Raw genomic sequence first — 19,673 nt, 5'->3', positions numbered from 1 at the left:
CCTTTCTCTTTTCTCCAACCTACAAAGAGATTATTGGAGGAGGGTAACATTTTATTCATTGGTCTTACACTTTTACTTGAGACTAAATCAAGTCAAAATAAGGAGATTCTATTCGGAAAGGAAACCACCAATTGAGGCCTCCACATCCCAGAAATCTGACGTAGGCAAGGTGAATAAAAGATTCAGCTTTTAAATATTTTATAAATTTATTTCATAAAGTTGTATCACTAACAATGCCAATATATGTAATTCAACATGGCAATATTGAGGTTCCTTTTTTTTAAGGCTGAGAACAATTTGTTAAAATGTTATTCACGTGAATCACTTCTTCCTCCACACCATTCTAGTGTGAAATCATATAGATGAGGTTCGAGGAATGCCCCATTTTTGATAGGGACAGGTGTCTGCCATCATGAAGAATACGATCTTTAGATGCCAAATATGTATAAAATTAAAGCACCGCGACTTTGAATAGTCGTATAACCTCAAGGTTAATATTTAGCTTTTCCCAAAGCAAGCAGGCCACTGCCCTGAACTACAGTTGCCTGGTGATCATTCCCTCACGGTGCATGCTTATTCCCTTTCCGAGAGTCTAGGGGCCCTTTGCATTCAAGAGAGGGTGCAAGTGAAATGCCAATCTAAAAAGGGAACTTAAAGGACAGAGTTGGGTGGGATCCAATATCTGCCAGAAACCAGATACCAATGAAATAGACGGCACTGCTAAAATAATAAGTCTACTAATAACGACAGCGATAATAGCTCACCAATTAATTATAATTCTGGAAGAAAGCTGGCCATTCGGCAAAAGGAGAATCTACAAACGAAAACCATGAGAAAAAAGCTAAATCTGGTCAGTTAGTGAGCGCAATATTTTCTTTTTTAAATTGAGGTATGCAGAATTCACTTCTTCCTGGAGCGGCGTCGAATGTTTTCGCTCCTGCAGTGCTAAATCCGGGAACAGTGCCCTGGCAGAATAAGGTTTTAGAGAGCGCCATTACAAAGTGAGAGAAGTGAGACTGCAACGCTTTAATTTTTCTAGCCTGTTGTCACTCTGAGGTAAAGGCCACTCCGCGAGTGGGCATCTCCTTTGGCAAAAGAAGCAAACGACAGGGCGGCGGGGTGGCAGGGCAGAGCGCTCTTGGGAAACCACGCGTCGTCGTGCTCTTTGGTCTCTCCTCGAGCCCCCGCCAAGAACAGGTACCAGAGCACCGCTAGACAAAACGGGCCACATTTAGAAATTGCCCCATAGTTTAGGGCCCGCACCACCCCACTGCCACCTCTTCTCTCTACCCCAACTCTGTCCCTTTGCCTTTTCGTGAGTTTGGCACGGCCCCGGGCGCCTGGGTGGTGGTGGTGGAGGGGGGGCGCGCCTTTTCCGCAAGCCCGGTCCCGGGGTCCTTTCCCGCACCCGCGGCCCCGTCAAAGTCCTGTCCTAACCCAGCTTGCGGATGTCCGTCTCCTACCCCAGTGCTCAGAATCTGCAGAAGAGAGCACTTCGGAGGCGATGCGTCCTCTACTCACCGGCAAGTGGCCCAGATCCGTGACTTCCTTGTCCCTCCAACCCCCAGGTCCCGCCATGGCTTCGAGCCGATCAAAAGCGGGCGACTGAGTTAGGAACGCTCGGGAAGTCTGAGGTGGAATCGGACAAGAAGTTGAAAAGGGAGAGGAGGAGGGAGAGACGGGGAAAGGAATAGGGGACAGGGGCTTGTGGCTTGGGAGGTAGAGGAGGGGAAAGTGGAGGGAAAAGAGGAGTGGAGTGAAGTCGGAGTTTGAGAGGCGGGAAAGCAAGTTTGGCTAAGGCGAGAGAGGAGCCTGAGCGTCAGTCTTTGAGACCAAGAAGTTCAGAGGGGTGCTCCACCGGCGACAGCGCAGTGTCCGTCCCGGCAGGGTGCGCCTCTTTCAGGATGGGGAGGGGGGCGGTACAAGGAGGGGGCCCCCCGGGAGCAGCTCGAAGAGGATTGGTGCAGCGTCACGTCGCCAGGTGGGCAGCCGCGCGGCGGGGAGGCGGGCTGGGGGGGCCACTGGCCGAGGGAGGTGCTGAAGGACTATAACGGTTTCGGAGACTGCCCCTCGCGGCCTCCCCCGCCTGCACGCCCCCTCCCACATCCACCGCTGGGCCCGCCGCCCCCGCCGCCCCCGCCCCCGCTGGCTAGTGTTCCACAGGAAACTTTTTCGAGGCAGCTGCCAGCCCCGGAAAACCGGTCCTGCTCCGCGCCGCTCCCAGTCTGGGCCTCACAGCTCTGCCACAATCCAAACAGCCCGCGCCCTCATCTCTCCCTGAAACACTTGTGACTTTTCTAGTTGTCTTTTTTTCTCTTTCGGCTCCTCTGAGTTTATTGCTTCGTTTATTCAAACACCCATCAAGTTAGAAAAGGAAATGACTTGACACTGGGTTAGGGATCCGATATAGGCAACCCCTGTGCGGTTGGGGAGAGAGCACCAAGTGCGCCCCAGGGCTACCACAGTCCAGCCTTTGAAGCCACTGGATGAAGGCAGTGCGGCATGGACGCGGCCGCTGCGAAGTCCCCTCGAGGCGGGCCACATCTTTCTTGCCCCGAGCTAGTTGGTACCAGGCCAGGGCTGCTCAGTCAGAACCGCACCTGTTCACAGGTGCTGGGAGTTAAGAGAGACCGATTGAGTGAAGCCCCAGCTAATCCGGTTCCTAGGTTTGCAGTTTGCTGCATTCAAAGAGCACACAGAAAGTTCCTGCGAATTTCCCAATCTCCAGCACTCCGGCCGGGTTTCATTCATTCGCTCATTCGTTGCAAAATGTTTCTGGGCGCCCAGGCTCTTCGCCTCCGTTTTCCCCACAACGCGCAGGGGATCTGACATACGTTTTAAAAGAATCTGACAACGGGATTTAGCCTTAAGAAGCAAGGCGCCTCTTGAAGAGTTTATGGGAAAAGGATTCGGTGCGTAAAACTAACCGCATTCTAAGCTCTTGCACTGCAAAGAGCACTTTAGAAAAATGTCCCGGAGCTGCTTACTTTCCCTGGAGTTTACAGACTGCGTTTGCGCACCGGCACTCTGGGGTTGGAACAGTAATGTGGGGGGTTTGTTTCCTGTTTCTTTTTTAATTAAGAAATTTCTACCTCCTTTAGGAAGATTTACATGAATAAGTCTTCCTACCGACCTGAAACGCACCATTTTGACACACACTTCTAACTTTTGTCATTATTCTTTTATATTGGTGGATTTTGTTTCTTTCGTGTCTTTTTCAAGTTCCGAGTTTGACCTCTTTATATCCCTTAACCTCTGAGCCTCAGTGAGCTCTGTAATGGCCACAGCCTGTCTGAGGAACTGGCTTTCCCTAAATAAATTCTCTGTTAATGGGTGCGGAGAAAACCAGCTAACCCCCCAAAAGAAACTCGGGTGTTCTGGATCGAATTTTCATGTTAATTCAAATATGATGTGAACCATACAGAAATTGCATTTTCCAAGAATCCAAATCTTACAACTACACTGTACAAAATCTTGCCCTTCTAAAACACAGTTTAAGAATTCCTGGGTGATTAGAAAAACTATTTTAGTTGTTGCTAAATATGAGCCCAAAAGCAGCAATTTATGGCTACAGATGGGCAGGTGAGCTAGTTAATAGAAAGTTCCACTTTTGTATACATATCTACTTTTCAGTAATCAAATACGGAGTTAAGAAATGTGACATTTAAAGGAGCTCTGAAGAAAATCCTTGCTAAAGGGAAGAAGTGTTCATAAGTTAAGACTTTTTTCTTTCTTTCTTCACAACGTGGTTTGCTGATGGTAGGGAGTGGGGAAATGCCCCATGGCCCCTGATGGCAGAGACTGTTTTAGCCTGTCTAAAGAGACAAGTCCAGACCAGGCAAAAGAATCCAGGCCACATCATTGGGATCTCTAGTTGCAAGGCTCCTTGGGAGGCTAGCAGCTTCAAGACTCCATAGGGATTAGCCACATCTCAGGGCAGGACCTCCATTTAGGGGGGCGCTGAATCTAGGTGTTTGACCAGAACATGACAGAGAACCTATATATTTTTTAAGCTATTATTATTTTCAAGGAAAAATGAGGCATGGAAGAGCATGGAAACTTTGCCTTGTAGGCCAGCATTATAGGGATTTTTGTGGCCAGCTTGGGTAAGGTCAGCCTAGTTAACAGACCAGAAAGCAAATAGGTGGCCCCTAAGCAGGAGGCTTAACCTTGAGAGGAACCTTGAAATAGGGCACTTGTTTTCCAACTCCAGGTCTTCGTTTCTCCTGACTCTATAACCATCACTTCCCCTTCCCCTTTCAAAATGTTATTTTTTTTCTCCTTTCTTTCTTGACCTCAAACTGCATAAAAGCAGACATAGTCCATTCAGGGTCTAGGAACTTGTCAGGTTGCGTTTTACCCAGAAATAATTTAGCTAACAACACGATCCATAGGCCCCATATTTATTACAGCTCTTTCTCCTCCAATCCATTCTGTTAATCTTAAGGCCCTGAGAGCTTTGTAACTTTTGATTGTTAGTATTTTTTAATAGCTAAAATGTATTGAATGCTTGCCATTTGTTCTGGACTAAGTGTTTTCTATATACTATCTCATTTAATTTTGTTGACTATTCTTCCAGGTTTTTAATTATCTCCATTTCTTTGGCAAGGAAATTGAGGCACAGAGAGATGAAGTAACTTTTCTAAAGCTTCACAGCTAGAAATTGGAGGAGGCTGGCTTCCAACTTAGGCCCTCTGACTCCAGAGCCCACTTGTCAATGACTGAAGGCCAGTGCATATTTTGAGGCTGTGTGAAGAGGAGCCAAATTCAAAAAAGCCTCAAGGCAAATGAGATCAGATGACATTAGCTAGACCCTTGAGCTATCCAGTTCCCCTTTCCCCCTTTCAGCCTTCAAGCCCTCCTAACAGAAATAACAAGGGCTTTTATAAAAATAAATGGAATTCAGATATAGCCCAAGAGTAGCTAGTGACCTGCCTGAGCTGAGATTACCAAGTGGGTCGCCTCACAGGGAAAAATCATGGATTTAAAGCTTAGGAAACTTCCAGAGGAAAAAAAGATCCCAGTGATTTTCAATGCTTGGAAAAATATTAAAATCCATACCTATTCCTTCAAGAGGGTTTTTTTGGCTGAGAACAAACTCTATTCAGTGAAGTCTTGAAGGAGGCTGTGTTTGTGAGCAATCGTGCTTAACAGACCTGAGGTGCTAAATGGCAAGGTTATAGCCATTTAGTTTAGTTGCTAGGTGTACTATAGACCTGGTGCCAAGGGTATGTTGCTTGATCCCCCAGAGGATCAGTGTGCATCTCTCCATTCTTTAGCCCTTGATAACACCTCCTCTCTGACCAACCAGTGATGCATTTTGGGAAAAACAACTCCAAAATCAATCCTTCATCTTTGTATACAAATAAGTGCATATTCATTTTTTTCATGTAAATCACTAGTCACCATGATCTGCAGAAAGTATATTTCAAGAACACGTGTGTATTATAAATTATATAGATTGAAAAGATTATAGGTTGTATCCTTTTTTATTTATGCATTGATAATCAACAATACAGATGTTAATAGACACTTTAAAAATGAATCTCATAGAATGCTTTATTAACCATTTATTAGACATTTAAACATACAGAAAGGTCTGTCATTTATTGTTTTTTCTCTACTCAGACACCTCATGTATGAAAATGAATATCTTGCCAATTTTTGTTAAGACAAGGTTGCTATCTATAATTATTGGTCTTGGATGGGACTAGTGAAATAAGGTTATACAGCAATCTTCTTGAGAAAATACTTTCAAATACTTGTAATTGCAAGCACTGAAGATCCAACATCTCCCAGTATACTTGTGAAAGGCTAGGGCATCATATCTGAAAGAGTCCTAGGAAGTACATGTTGAGGGAGGAAACTTCTTTGGGAATCACTGGGTTAATGGACCTTCTTACAGTTTTCTTTCTTTTTTATGGAGACACCTCTGCAACTGTAGGATTTCTGCCACAATCCCCAACACTCTTGTGAACACTCCTTTTGATTTTTCCTATGTGCCACTCCTCTGGGGACAAAGCAACAGGCCACCTGATGTTTCTCAGGCTAAAGGTCATGAAATATGCCTTCTGACCATAGTTTGCAAAGCTTCTGTCACTTGTTATGGAATGCTCTTAAGCTCGGCATGATTTGAGCTATGCTTGTTTCTAAAATGAGGCCCGGAAATCTGATCCTAACTTAACATGGGTCTTGTTGCTATTGAAAACTGGAATGCTACTCTAAAAAAAGACAATTGTTTTATAAAGAGAACTTAAACAAGGAAATTAAACCCAAAACTCAGATAAATTTCTGAAGTTGGTCATGGGGCTTCCTTTTGTTTTTGTCTTTTCCCTCTTGGAGTCCATGTCATTCTCGTCCTAGAATTCCCAACCTAGAAACTTCAGGCTAGCCATTCTCACTCATTCAGAACAAACTCACACAAGAGCACATTTACTTTGATACTAATGAAATTTATGCTTCAGGACACCTCACTTGCACTTCCAAGGGCATAGAAATGGCCCTAATAATCCTGTATTGACGACTTTATATTCCTTTTTGAAGTGGGTTCCTCAAATTATAAAAGCTTCAGATCCAACAAAACTTGTTTCTGGCCCCAAATGCATAATGTATAATGAACATAGTTGAAGTTTTGTGTGTGTGTGTGTGTGTGTGTGTGTAATGTCCATATCACAGAGACTTGACAAAGAATTGCAACTAGCAATTCACAACTAGAAAGTGTGTATTTTGAAAAGAGAAAACTCAAAGAAGGAAAAGAGGAATAACACTGAACTTTAAGAAATTATCCTTATACGCCGGAAGTAATGCATCACATAAGCAGATTTGGTATCCCTTTGATAGAGAATAAAAAGGAAAGAGGAAACAAAGAATATCTTTATGGAAGTATGTTACAGATTGATGATAGGAACTATATGGGCTATATTTTCCTAAATCTCGGTTATAGTAGTGCCACTGGGGCAGAAAGTAATAATGATAGAGACCATATTTTTAATGTTTTATATTACTATATACAAAAATTTATAAAGTTAATATACACTAATCTTAATCATTCAAAACATTTAAAGATGAATGCAGAAAAGGGTAACAGTATCTACCTTCTCCATCCAATCACACACTACCACCACCACCACTCATTCCTTCAACATGTTAACAATTTGGTGTATATCCTTCTCTAACATTCTCCATGACCATAAACTTTATGGAAACACATGTGCATACATACACACACACACACACACACACACACACACACATATACAGCTCTTTCCTCATTCTTTTGTTTTCTACTATTTGTTTAAACAAAACTGGGATTATACCGATATCCACAACTTTACAATTTAACAACATGTATCAGTGATATCTTCCCAGGTGAAATATGTAGATATAACTCATTCTAAAATTATTCCCTTAATTTTTTTCTCTAAAAGAAAAAGCAGAGTCTAAAAAAACAAAAAGCAGAGTCTAATAAGTTCTTCAATTGCCAAGCTGACAATTTCATTTATTAGAGGATAATATAAGCAATGAAAAACCTGCTACTGTTGATTTAATCTGAGGATTAGAGAAAAGCTAGTTGGGGAACTGGAAATTACAGTTATTTATTTTTGGAATATATATATATACGTTTCAAAAAGTGTGCTTCTTTTCATGGTTCAATTTTGTAGAAAACAACACATATGCACACACACAGAATCAAGAATGTTCTGAGAGAACTCTAGTTCAACAAAAATTTATTGCGATATAATACTTAAAGTTTGAAGAGGTGAGAGCTGCTAAAGTACAGATTGATGGAAAGTACACAGCTGTTGCACTTCAGGGCAAACCTCCAGGCTCAGAAAAATGACAGACTTAAAATAAAAATAAACTAATACACTAAATAATTTAAACTAATAAACTAAAACAGAACCCATCATATGTGATTTTGGCGGTCTTTGGAACATCATAGAAGCACCACAAGTTTGAAAAAGGGCAAAATTCCTATTTTCGAGGCAGGACAAAAAGATAGATTCCAGAAACTATAAACAGTAAACTTAATATTGGTTCTGGGGCAATTCTCACAGAATAGTATATAGAGAAGTCCAAGGAGATGATTCCTGGGAACAAGCAGGCATACATTAATAATGAGCCATAACAAACCAGCTCCTGTTCTATATTGAATGGTGTAATAATATCAAGCCTTCAATGTACCCCCTAACGAACCAGGTATCTTGTTAACAAGACTGTGTCATCTCCTTCCAGAATGAAACAGGGCTGGCCCTGTATGGCTAATGGGATACAGAGGACATGATAATGCATGGCTTATAAAGCTAGGTTACAAAATACACTAAAACTTCTAGCTAGTTCTCTAAGATTGCTTGATATATGATGAGCCATTTGCCAAGCTTTGAGGACAATGAAGCAGCCCTGTGATGAGACTACGTGGAGGAGAACTGAGTCAGACTTGTGGTCAACAGCCAATACCATCTTGCCAATCATGTGATAAGCCACTTTGAAAGTGGATTTCCTAACCTCAATCAAACCTTCAGATGATAGCAATCTCAGGCAACATCTAACTGAAGCTTCATAACAGACTCTGAGCTAAGCTACTCTCAAATTCCTAACCCATATAAAATATGAGAGATAAGAAAAGATACTTGTTTTAAGCCACTGCCTTTTGGGATAAATTGTTACAAATCGATAAATGACTAATGATATGATTTTCTCAACAAGTAGACCAGGATTCTATATAGCCACTATATTTTTTATTTCTACAAAGGACCTTATAATATCCCCTTAGACAAAATAGAAAAATATGGCATGGATAAAGTGCAGATAGGCATATTCATGACCAGTGCAACAAAACAGTTGACTAATGAATCAATAGCAAATTGAAATGAACATTTTTAACAGGCTGAGCATGATCAAATGTATATAGCTGTAGTGCTGTCCAATAGAACTTTCTGTGGTGGTGAAAAGTTCTGTATCCGCAGTGTCCAATATGATAGCATAAGCAACCTGTGGCTGAGTACTTGAGACCTGGCTACTACAACTCAGGAACTGAATTAAATGTATTTAATTTTAATTAAGGTTAATTTAAATGTATATAGACCCATGTGGCTAGTGGTCACTGTATTAACAGTAAAACTCTCTCTAATTTAAGAAATTAGGTTTGTTAAAATTTAGATGAAAAGAATAAACAGACTCTTAAAGATAGAAATTCTAGAAGGAATGTAGTACAGATTTTCTGTCCTTGGCCTGGTGTTTAACTTATTAATCAATGTTTTAGGTGAAAATATGAAAGACATACATGCAACTTTTGTTGGTGAACTCAAAGTGGGAAGAATTATTTAAAATAGGTTAACAGCATTTTTCCTAGTTCTGGCACTTCAAGATCAGAGCAGGAGGGAGTAGAGCTAGGGAAGTGTTTGGGCTGAGACATAAGGTAGTCTTTAGGGCTAGTTCAAAGGAAAGGTCCCAAGGCCAGAACAGGGTGAGGAGACAAGCAATAAATTGGGCATAGATTTGGGAGGCAGTGAAGCAGACAGACAGAGAAGATAAAGCTGGACATGAGACTGGAGCTGACAGGAATGATGAATAAGCAGAGGGTTAGAAAAGGGAGGCAGGGGGAAGACTGAAATGGAGCAAAGGATAAGCACAAATGAGAGCCAGTTCTTGCTGGCTTTGAGCTGCCTTGCTCTTCCTTCTGTTTTTGCTTATGGAATTTTGCATTCTCCTTGGGCATGGGCTAGAACATTAAAGTATCAGGTCCATTCTGTAGAGAATTATACTGTGCAAGAGCCTAGACATATTGGCCTAAGCCAATCAGATGATATTTAACAGATGTAAGTATAAAACTTTGTAAGTTTTTAAAAAACAAGCAATCAATTCCATAAGCACAAGAAGAAACTTAACATTCAAAGGTAACGTTAATCTGGTATTTCAGTGAAACCAGAATGACTAGTGGAATATCTAAATCAAAACCAATTTTTAAATTGCACCCCATATCTGATAAAGGCATCTGAAAAGGTGTGGTTATTTTGGCGTATTATATTTTAAACAAATCAAATATTCTCCAAACTAAGGAAAGTAGAATAGTGAATAATTTAGAAATCATGATATTTGGAAAGGTTGAGGGACTGATGATGTATAATTTTTTGAGGACAAGGTTTATGGAAATGGAATAGCTATCTTCACATATTTTTAACAGGAAGCCATAAAGAAGAAGGACCAATGGATAGAGGTTCTAAAAAGGTAAGACTAATAGTAATCTAAGGGTGAACATTCTACCAATCATCACTGTAAATAATTAGCTGCTTTAGGGATGCCTGGGTGGCTCAGTGGTTGAGCATCTGCTATCCTCTCAGGTCGTAATCCCAGGGTCCTGGGATCGAGTCCCACATCAGGCTCCCTGCAGGGAGTCTGCTTCTCTCTCTGCTTTTGTCTCTGCCTCTCTCTGTGTCTCTCATGAATGGACAAATAAAATCTTTTTGAAAAAAATGAAAAACAATAATTAGTTGCTTTATAAATTAGAGAGGTCTCTCTAACGGGAAATATTTCAAGCCAAAACTAGATGATCATCTTCCCCGGATTTGCACAAAGAACTCATGGATTAGAAAATAGATTGAACTACAGCAACTCTAAATCCTTTCCAATTCTGAGAAACTGTACAACTACTATTCTTTTCCTCTATGTGTTGTGGTCTCTGGCTATTTACACAGAAGACATTGCTATTCTGTTTCCAAGTTAGGGACATGTACTATCCTTAAGTCACACCCATGAAACTACATTTTATATAAAGTCACAGAACAAATGCTACACTTGGGTAGAACCCAAAAACATAACTAGCTATTTTTATATGTGGAGCAAGTGCCAAGCAATGCAAACACTGCCACCACTCCTTCCCTCTCCTTTTAACCCCATCCGGATCCTAGGCATTACCAAGCAAAGTGCATTCTCATCACAATCTACAAATAACTACTTCTATCTTTTCTGCTTTTCTCTTTGTGGTATTGGAACAATAAAGAAGGTCTTTCAGGGTAGGTAGTGTGTGTGTGTGTGTGTGTGTGTGTGTGTGTGTGTGTTGCAGAGGTAGTTATCATCTCAGGGAATATGGAACATAAGTTATAGAACATATTCAATTATTCTTCTTATAGTGCTTCCAAGGGAAATCTATGAAAGAGAGTGGTGCTTGCTATACATAATATACATTTTTCACCAAGGAGGATGCTGAAAGCATAATAATGGTATTCATTAAGATATTTTCCATTTATTGGATGTCTAAAAGATTACAATAGTCATACATACTTGCTCTAACAAGTTACATTACAAAGTAGCATGTAAAGGAAAAGCTAGCAATTGCCTCTCCCTCCACTTCATAACATTGAGATAATCAATGTTAACAGTTTTTATCTCTTTGTATCTTTATATTTACTCATGTAAATACATGCAAACATACCCAGACATAATATATTTTCCTCTTTTTAAAATAAGATAGATTATACTATACAAATTGCTTTACTTAATATGTTATAGATATCAAAACATATAAATGTAACTTCATGTTTTAAGAACTGTGAGAAAAGGGGATCCCTGGGTGGCGCAGCGATTTAGCACCTGCCTTTGGCCCAGGGTGCGATCCTGGAGACCCGGAATCGAATCCCACGTCGGGCTCCCGGTGCGTGGAGCCTGCTTCTCCCTCTGCCTGTGTCTCTGCCTCTCTCTCTCTCTGTGTGACTATCATAAATAAATTAAAAAATTAAAAAAAAGAACTGTGAGAAGACTGATACGTTTGATCAGATAAAAACTAAAGCATTTAATGGATCTAGAAAAATATTTGCAACACATATCACCAACAAATGGTTAATAACACTAATAAGTGTTAATAGTAACACTAATAAGCTCCTACAAACTGATAGAGAAAAAGAAATTCTCCAGTGGAAAATGGGCAAAAGCTATGAATAGGCAATTCACAGAGGAAGATATGCAAGTAACTCATAAGTATATGAAAACTTACTCAAAGGAAAAAAAAAACTTACTCAACTGCATAGTAATCAAGAAAAAGTAAAAGAAATAAAAAGCATATTTCACTAAATTATTAAAGTAATAGAAACCTAATGATAAAAGTAGTGTAAAAATAAGACCTTGTAGAGTTATATAAAGAAAAGCGTTGTGATGAGTACTAATATATGGAAGTGTCAAATCACTATATTGTACACCTGAAGCTAATATTACACTGTACATTAACTAACTGGAATTTCAGTAAAAACTTTAAAAAATAAAAAAATAAAAAACACTTATTCTCCCCCAAAGAAAGACATAACAGTACCACCTTCACCTGCAGTCTCACTTCCCATGAGTTAACCATATTTACCACACAATTCTCCATGCTCTTACAACCATAAATAAGCCCATAACAAAGATTTAAAAATAAAAGTGGGAACTTCTAAATATAATAACTTTCAACCTGCTTTTTGCATTTAACAATTTTTATGGACATCTTCCTGGTCAATGTGCAAAGATCCAACCAATTGTTTTAAATGGCTACACAATATTTCATAGGATATCAAAATTTATTCAACCTGTTGGTGGACTCTCAAGTAGTTTCCAGATTTTATTTCTTTATAAAAAATTCTTCAAAAATATCATAGATATATCCTATGTGCTGATGCCTTAGATTATCTAGTATAGATCTCCAAAACTGAAACCTCTGTCTCAAAGGGTATGTGCATTTTAAATATTTAATAGCTGTGGCAACATTAATTTCCAAATGTTTGGTAGCAAACACATTCCCAGCAGCAGTTTACAAGGGTTCTCATATTTCCACACATTTGCTCCAATAGATGATGCCAATAATTTTTTTCCTCTATCTTTTTTGTTTTTTAAAATAGCAATGGATATTTATGCAGCTTGGTTCATAAAGAACTATAATCCTACCAGTGTTTACGCAGATCAACAATTTTTCAGATTTTAAAAGAAATACAATACATGGATATATACCTCATATGCAATGAAAGGTGTATGTTTTTCAACTCTATGTGCCTAAATTATTCTACAGCCTCTTGGATTTTTTTTTAGTTAAGATTTTACAATTTTACAGATGTTTAGGTTCATAGCAAAATTAAGAGAAAGTTACACATATTTCCCAGACATACCCAGTCCTCACACATGCATAGTCTCCCTCATTATCAACATTCCCCACTAAAGTGGTACATTTGTTATAACTAATGAACCCAAATTGACACGTCATAATTGCCCAAAGTCCAAAGTTTACATTGGGATTCTTTGTTGGTGCTGTACATTTTATGGGTTTGGGCAAATATGTAATGAGATGTATCCATCATCATGGTATTACATAGAGTATTTTTGCTGCCTTAAATATCTTATGTAGTCCACCCATCCTCCCTCCAAACTGCCCAACAACCATTCATCTTTTTACTGTCTACAAAATTTTAACATTTCAGCATGTCATGTGATTGGAATTATCTGGTATTCAGTCTTCACAGATTGGCTTTTTTTCACTTAGTAATGTGCATTTAAGATTCTCCTATGTCTTTTCAAAGCTTGATAGACCATTTATTTTTAGTGCTGAATAATATTCCACTGTCTGGAGAGACCACAGTTTATTTATGCATTTACCTACTGAAGGAAATCTTGGTTGCTTCCAAGTTTTAGAAATTATAAATGAAGTTGCTTTAAACATCTGTGTGAAGATTTTTGTATAGACATAAGTTTTTAACTCATTTGAGTAAATAACAAAGTGTATGATTGCTGGATAGTGTGATCAGCGTATGTTTAATTTTGTAATAAACCACCAAACTGTTTTACAAGGTGACTGTACCATTTTGCATTCCCACCAGCAGTGAATGGATATTCCTATTGCTCTATATCCTCACTAGCATTTGGTGTCAACGTTCTGGATTTTGGCTAATAGGTATGCAGTGATAGCTCAATGTTTTAATTTACATTTATCTGATGACATATAATGTGGATCATCTTCTTTTTAAAAAAGATTTATTTATTTATTTTGAGAGAGAGAAAGTGAGCAGGGGGAGGCACAGAGAGAGAGGGAAAGGGAGAGAGAGAATCTCAAGCAGACTCCCTGCTGAGCATGGAGCCCAAAATGCGGCTTGATTACACAACCCTAAGATCATGCCCTGAGCTGAAATCAAGAGTTGGGAGCTCAACTGGCTGAGTCACACAGATGCCCCAAAGGTCATCTTCTTATAAGCTTATTTGCCATCAGTGTACCTCTTTAGATTAGATGTCCATTAAAGTCTTTGGTTCACTTTTTAATTAGGTTGCTAATTATTGAGTTTTAAGTGTTTCTTGTATGTTTTGGATAATAGTTCTTTTTTCTCAAGTTTTTATTTCTTTAAATTACAGTCAGTTAACATAAAATGTGATATTAATTTCAAGTGTAGAATTTACTGATTCAACATTTACATGCAACCTCCAGTGCTCACCACAAGTGCCTCCTTAACCTCCATCATCGATTTAACCCATCCCTGCACCCACCTCCCCTCTGATAACCATCAGTGTGTTCTCTATAGTTAAGAGCCTGTTTCTTTGTTTTCCTCTTTTTCACCCCATGTTCATTTGTTTTTTTCTTAAATTCCACATATGAGTAAAATCATATGGTGTTTGTCTTTCTCTGTCTGACTGATTTCACTTAGCATAATACTCTCTAGCTCCATCCGTGTCATTGCAAATGGCAAGATCTCATTCTTTTTATGGCTGAGTAATATTCCAATATTCTACTTCTTCTTTATCCATTCATCAGTGGGTGGACATTTGGGCTCTTTCCATAAGTTGACTATTGTTGATAATGCTGTTATAAAAATTGGGCTTCATGGGCCCCTTGAAATTGGTATTCCTCTTGGATAATAGTTCTTTATCAGATGTGTTTTTATAAATATTTTCTCCCATTCTGTGACTTATCCTCTCATTCTCTTAGCATTGTCATTTACAGAAGTTTTTAATTTTAATGAAGTCCAATTTATCAATTATTTATTTCATAGATTCTGCTTTTGGTCTTGTATCTAAAAAATCATCACCACTCTCAAGATCTTCTGGATATTCTTTTCTGTTGTCTTCTAGAAGTGTTAGAGTTTTGCATTTTATATGTAGGTCTGATCTATTTTGAGTTACTTTTTTGTAACAGGTATAAAGTTTTTATCTAGATTTATTTTTTTGTATGTGGAGGTCCAGTTACTCCAACACTATTTGTTGAAATGACTATATTTGCTCCATTGTAGTGCTTTTGCTCCTTTATCAAAGATCAGTTAACTATATTTATGTAGGTCTATTTTCAGCTTTATATTCTGTTCCCTTGATTTATTTGTTTGCTTTTTCACTAATATCAGACTGCCTTAATTACTGTAGCTTTATATTACATCTCATAATCTGGCAGTGTCAGTCCTCCAATTTTGTTCCTCTCCTTCAATACTGGGCTGGTTATTGTGTTTTGTTTTGTTTTGCTTTGCTTTGCTTTTCCATGTAAATGTTAGTTTGCCAATGTTTACAAAATATCCAACTAGGATTTCTGACTGGGATTGCATTGAATCTGTAGGTCAAGTTGGAAAGAACTGAACTCTTAACAATATTGAGTCTTCTTGTCAATGAACATGGCATATCTCTCCATTTATTAGTTCTTTTTTATTTTATTCATCAGATTTATGTAGTTTTCCTAATGTAAATCTTGTGCATATTTTGTTAGATTTATACCTAAGTATTTCATTTTGGAAGGTCCTAATGAAAGTTATATTGTTTTAAATTTCAAATTCTCCTTGTTTATTGCTGGTATATAGGAAAGCAATTAACTTTTTTAAAGAAGATTTCATTTATTTGAGAGGGAGAACAGGAAGAGAGTAAGAGAGAGAAGCTAATTCCCTGCTGATCAGAGAGCCTGATGCAGGGCTCAATCCCAGGACTCTGAGATCATGACTTTTGCTGAAGGCAGATGCTTAATAGGATGAGCCACCCAGGCACCCCTGCAATTGACTTTTGTATATTAACCATGTGTCCTGCATCTTGACTATAATAACTTATTATTTCCAGGAGTTTTTCTGTTGATTATTTCAGAATTTTGGCTTAGACAATCATTTCTTTTTTTTTTTTTATTTATGATAGTCACAGAGAGAGAGAGAGAGAGAGAGAGGCAGAGACACAGGCAGAGGGAGAAGCAGGCTCCATGCACCGGGAGCCTGATGTGGGATTCGATCCTGGGTCTCCAGGATCGTGCCCTGGGCCAAAGGCAGGTGCCAAACCGCTGCACCACCCAGGGATCCCTAGACAATCATTTCATCTGCAAACAAAGACAGTTTTATTTTTTTCCTTTTTAATCTATATACCCCTTATTTCTTTTTCTTGTCTTATTGCAATAGCTAGGACTTCTGGTATTATGTTGAAAGTGAGTAGTAAGAGGGGACATCCTTGACTTGTCCTGATTTTCATGGGAAAGCTTCTAGTTTCTCACCATAAGGTATAATGTTAGCTATAGTTTTTTGTAGATACTCTTTAAAAAATTTTTTAATTTAAATTCAATTTGCCAACATATATTATAACACCCAGGGTTCATCCCATCAACTGCCCTCCTTAGTGCCTGTCACCCAGTTATCCCATCCCCCACCCACCTCCCCTTCTGCAATCCTTTGTTTGTTTCCCAGAGTTAGGAGTCTCTCATGGTTTGTCTCCCTCTCTAATTTTCCCCACTAAGTTCCCTTCCTTTCCCTTATAATCTCTTTCACTATGTCTTGTATTCCCCATATGAGTGAAACCATATGATGATTGTCTTTCTCCAATTGATTTATTTCACTCAACCTAATACCCTCCAGTTCTTTCCATGTCAAAGCTAATGGTGGGCATTCTTCCTTTCTGATGGCTAAGTAATATTCCATTGTATATATACACCACATCTTCTTTATCCATTCACCTGTCGAAGGACATCGTGATTTTTGTATATATTCCTTATCAAATTAAGGAAGTTCCCATCTATTTATAGTTTACTGAGAGTTTTTATCATGGATGGGTATTGAATTTTGTTGATTTGTTAAGTATGGTGATAACTTTTTAGATACAATACTTTTTCTCCAACTATTAATATTTTCATGTGTTTCTTCTTTTTTTGTCCCCTCCATCCAGCTTAGTTGCAACAGAATGGTTAGAGTGGGCTGGAGTTGGATATTTCACTTTCCTTAGGTCATTTAAGGTCTGATTATACTCTGACAGGTTACAGTCTGATTGACCTGTTCCCAGGGTGAGCCTTGTTAAGAAAAAAACAGAATACTTTGGTGTATCTCAAAGTGGTTCCTTTACCTATCCCCCTGATGGAAGCACAAGCAGATTTTACCCCAATATTTATTGTGAAAAACCAGTTCAAGTTCTTGGAAGTAAGTTTCACAATATCATGGGGTCCCGCTACAACAGGATACCACTGAAGTGCTTAACTTTCAGATTTTCTCACTGTGCCTCCGACAACTCTTCATTTAAAGTTTGGGTTTTCCTATCTTGGCACTGGTACCCACAGCAGTTTCTGCTTGTGAGTCTCTGTTTTTATAAACTGCAACTCTTTTTTACCTGTGTGTCTCCCCAGTGTTGGGGGCAGCAATTGCCCTATGCCCTCCACTCTCTTATGGATTCAAGAATAGTTGTTGAGTTTTTAGTCTGTTCAGCTTTTTACTTGTTAGGAGAGAGTGGCTGCTTCCAAGCTCCTTACATATGGAACATTGTATTAAATCTATTGATCTTTTTATTTCGAGTATAAATTCATGGAAGGGGATGATAATGATGGGAAAACGTATTTGAATATAGTGAAGTATTATATTGAGGCCTATCACTCATTTAACATGCAAAATTCTTGGTTTCAGCTTGCTTCTTAGTGTCTGACATTATCTTATCTGGTAGGTTGATAAAAAGTCTTTCAACTAACACTGAAACATTTCAACATTTAGTTGCAAATGTTCCAACTAAAATTTAGAGTCAATATGTTTGCATACCATCTGACCAAAATAGCATGATAATCACTTAATTAAGGATTTAGACTATCAATGTAGTAGTATGCTTGTATGGAGACCGTTGTGGTGATTAGAAACTTAATTTTATTTTTTTAGGAATTCTCTGCTTTTTTCCTAAGTTACCTGATTTGTTAGTATATAATTGTTGATAGTAATCTGTTATCACACTATATAATTCTATGGTGTCTGTTGTATTGTTTTTTTTTCTTTTTTTAAAATTTTCATTTATTTATGATAGAGAGAGAGAGAGAGAGAGAGAGAGAGAGAGAGAGAGGCAGAGAGAGAAGCAGGCTCCATGCACCGGGAGCCCGACGTGGGATTCAATCCCGGGTCTCCAGGATCGCGCCCTGGGCCAAAAGCAGGCGCCAAACCGCTGCGCCACCCAGGGATCCCTGTTGTATTGTTTTCTATTTCTCATTTGGTATTTGAGTCTTTTCTACTTTTTTAGTTAATGTAGTTAATGCCTTGCCAGTTTGTTTGTTTGTTTGTTTGTTTGTTTGTTTGTTTGTTTGGAAAAACTGATTATTACTACCAACGTTATGTTATTGCTTGTTTTGGAGCTCCATTTTATTTGTTTCTGATTTTTCTTTGTTATTTCCTTCCTCTACTAAATTTCAGTTAATTATCTTCTTTTTCTAGTTCCTCCGGGTGTGATGTTAAGTCATTTATTTAAACTTTTTTTCTTAATACAAGCACTTATAGCATAAAATTCATTCTAACATCTGCTTTTGCTGCATCCCATAGGACTTGGAGTATTGTTTTTGTTTTGGGACATAGTTTGATTTGCCGTTTGATTTCTCATCTGGCCCATTTCTTGTGCAATGATGAATTGTTTAATATTTACATATTAAATATTTAATATTTACATTATAGATTTTCCACCTTTGTTTTATTGTTGATCTTCATTTTTAAATTTAATTTATTTTTTATATACTTTTTTATTGGAGTTCGATTTGCCAATATATAGCATAACACCCAGGGCTCATCCCGTCAAGTGCCCCCCTCAGTGCCCATCACCGAGTCACCCCATCCCCCCACCCTCCTCCCTTTCCACTACCCCTTGTTCATTTCCCAGAGTTAGGAGTCTCTCATGTTCTGTCACCCTAACTGATATTTCCCACTCATTTTCTCTCCTTTCCCCTTTATTCCCTTTCACTATTTTTTATATTCCCCAAATGAATGAGACCATATAATGTTTGCTGAGTGATCTTCAGTTTTATACCATTGTGGTTGGAAAATGTACTTGGTATGATTTCAGTCTTCTTAAATTTATAATACTTGTTATTTTTTTAATGTGATTTAACTGGGGGATTCTTCTGAATGAACTTGGCAAAAATGTATATTCTATTTTTCTTGGATGTAATATTTTATATATATCTTTTAAAACCATGTATTCTGAAGTATGCTTCAAGTAAACAATGTTTTTTTCTTTTGTTGATTCTGCATCTGGATAATGAAATTTGTTGAAAGTCAAAAACTAATAAATTTTAAGAAGTTAAGAGACAAAAAATCTTACATGGTGATATATGTCAATTATTTCTAAATAAAACTGGGAAAAATAAAAATAAATTTAAAAAAGATCATGATGCTTAACTTAAGGTAAGAGAAAGGATAGCAAATATTGAATGGTTTTCCAGATTTTACCTTAGGGCTTCTTGGCCAGATATCTTAGTTAACAGCATCAGA

At 38.3% G+C, this 19,673-nt stretch overlaps 1 protein-coding gene across 2 annotated transcripts in view; it reads right to left on the bottom strand.

Moving 5' to 3' along the window:
* The window catches only part of NRK (Nik related kinase), a 146,860-nt gene extending 144,887 nt beyond the window's left edge, over window positions 1-1,973 (bottom strand). For both annotated transcript variants that reach the window (XM_038587977.1, XM_038587978.1), the window contains exon 1: window positions 1,522-1,973. In XM_038587977.1, coding sequence (XP_038443905.1) covers window positions 1,522-1,578 — 57 coding nt within the window. In that variant the 5' untranslated portion in view covers window positions 1,579-1,973. The remainder of the gene's footprint in view (window positions 1-1,521) is intronic.
* Between the last annotated feature and the right edge of the window lie 17,700 nt (window positions 1,974-19,673).

The sequence above is a fragment of the Canis lupus genome, chromosome X, assembly GCF_011100685.1.
Source record: "Canis lupus familiaris isolate Mischka breed German Shepherd chromosome X, alternate assembly UU_Cfam_GSD_1.0, whole genome shotgun sequence".
Lineage (NCBI taxonomy): Eukaryota > Metazoa > Chordata > Mammalia > Carnivora > Canidae > Canis > Canis lupus.
Note: the sequence above shows the minus strand (reverse complement) of the source record. Positions and strands in the feature narration are given on the sequence as shown.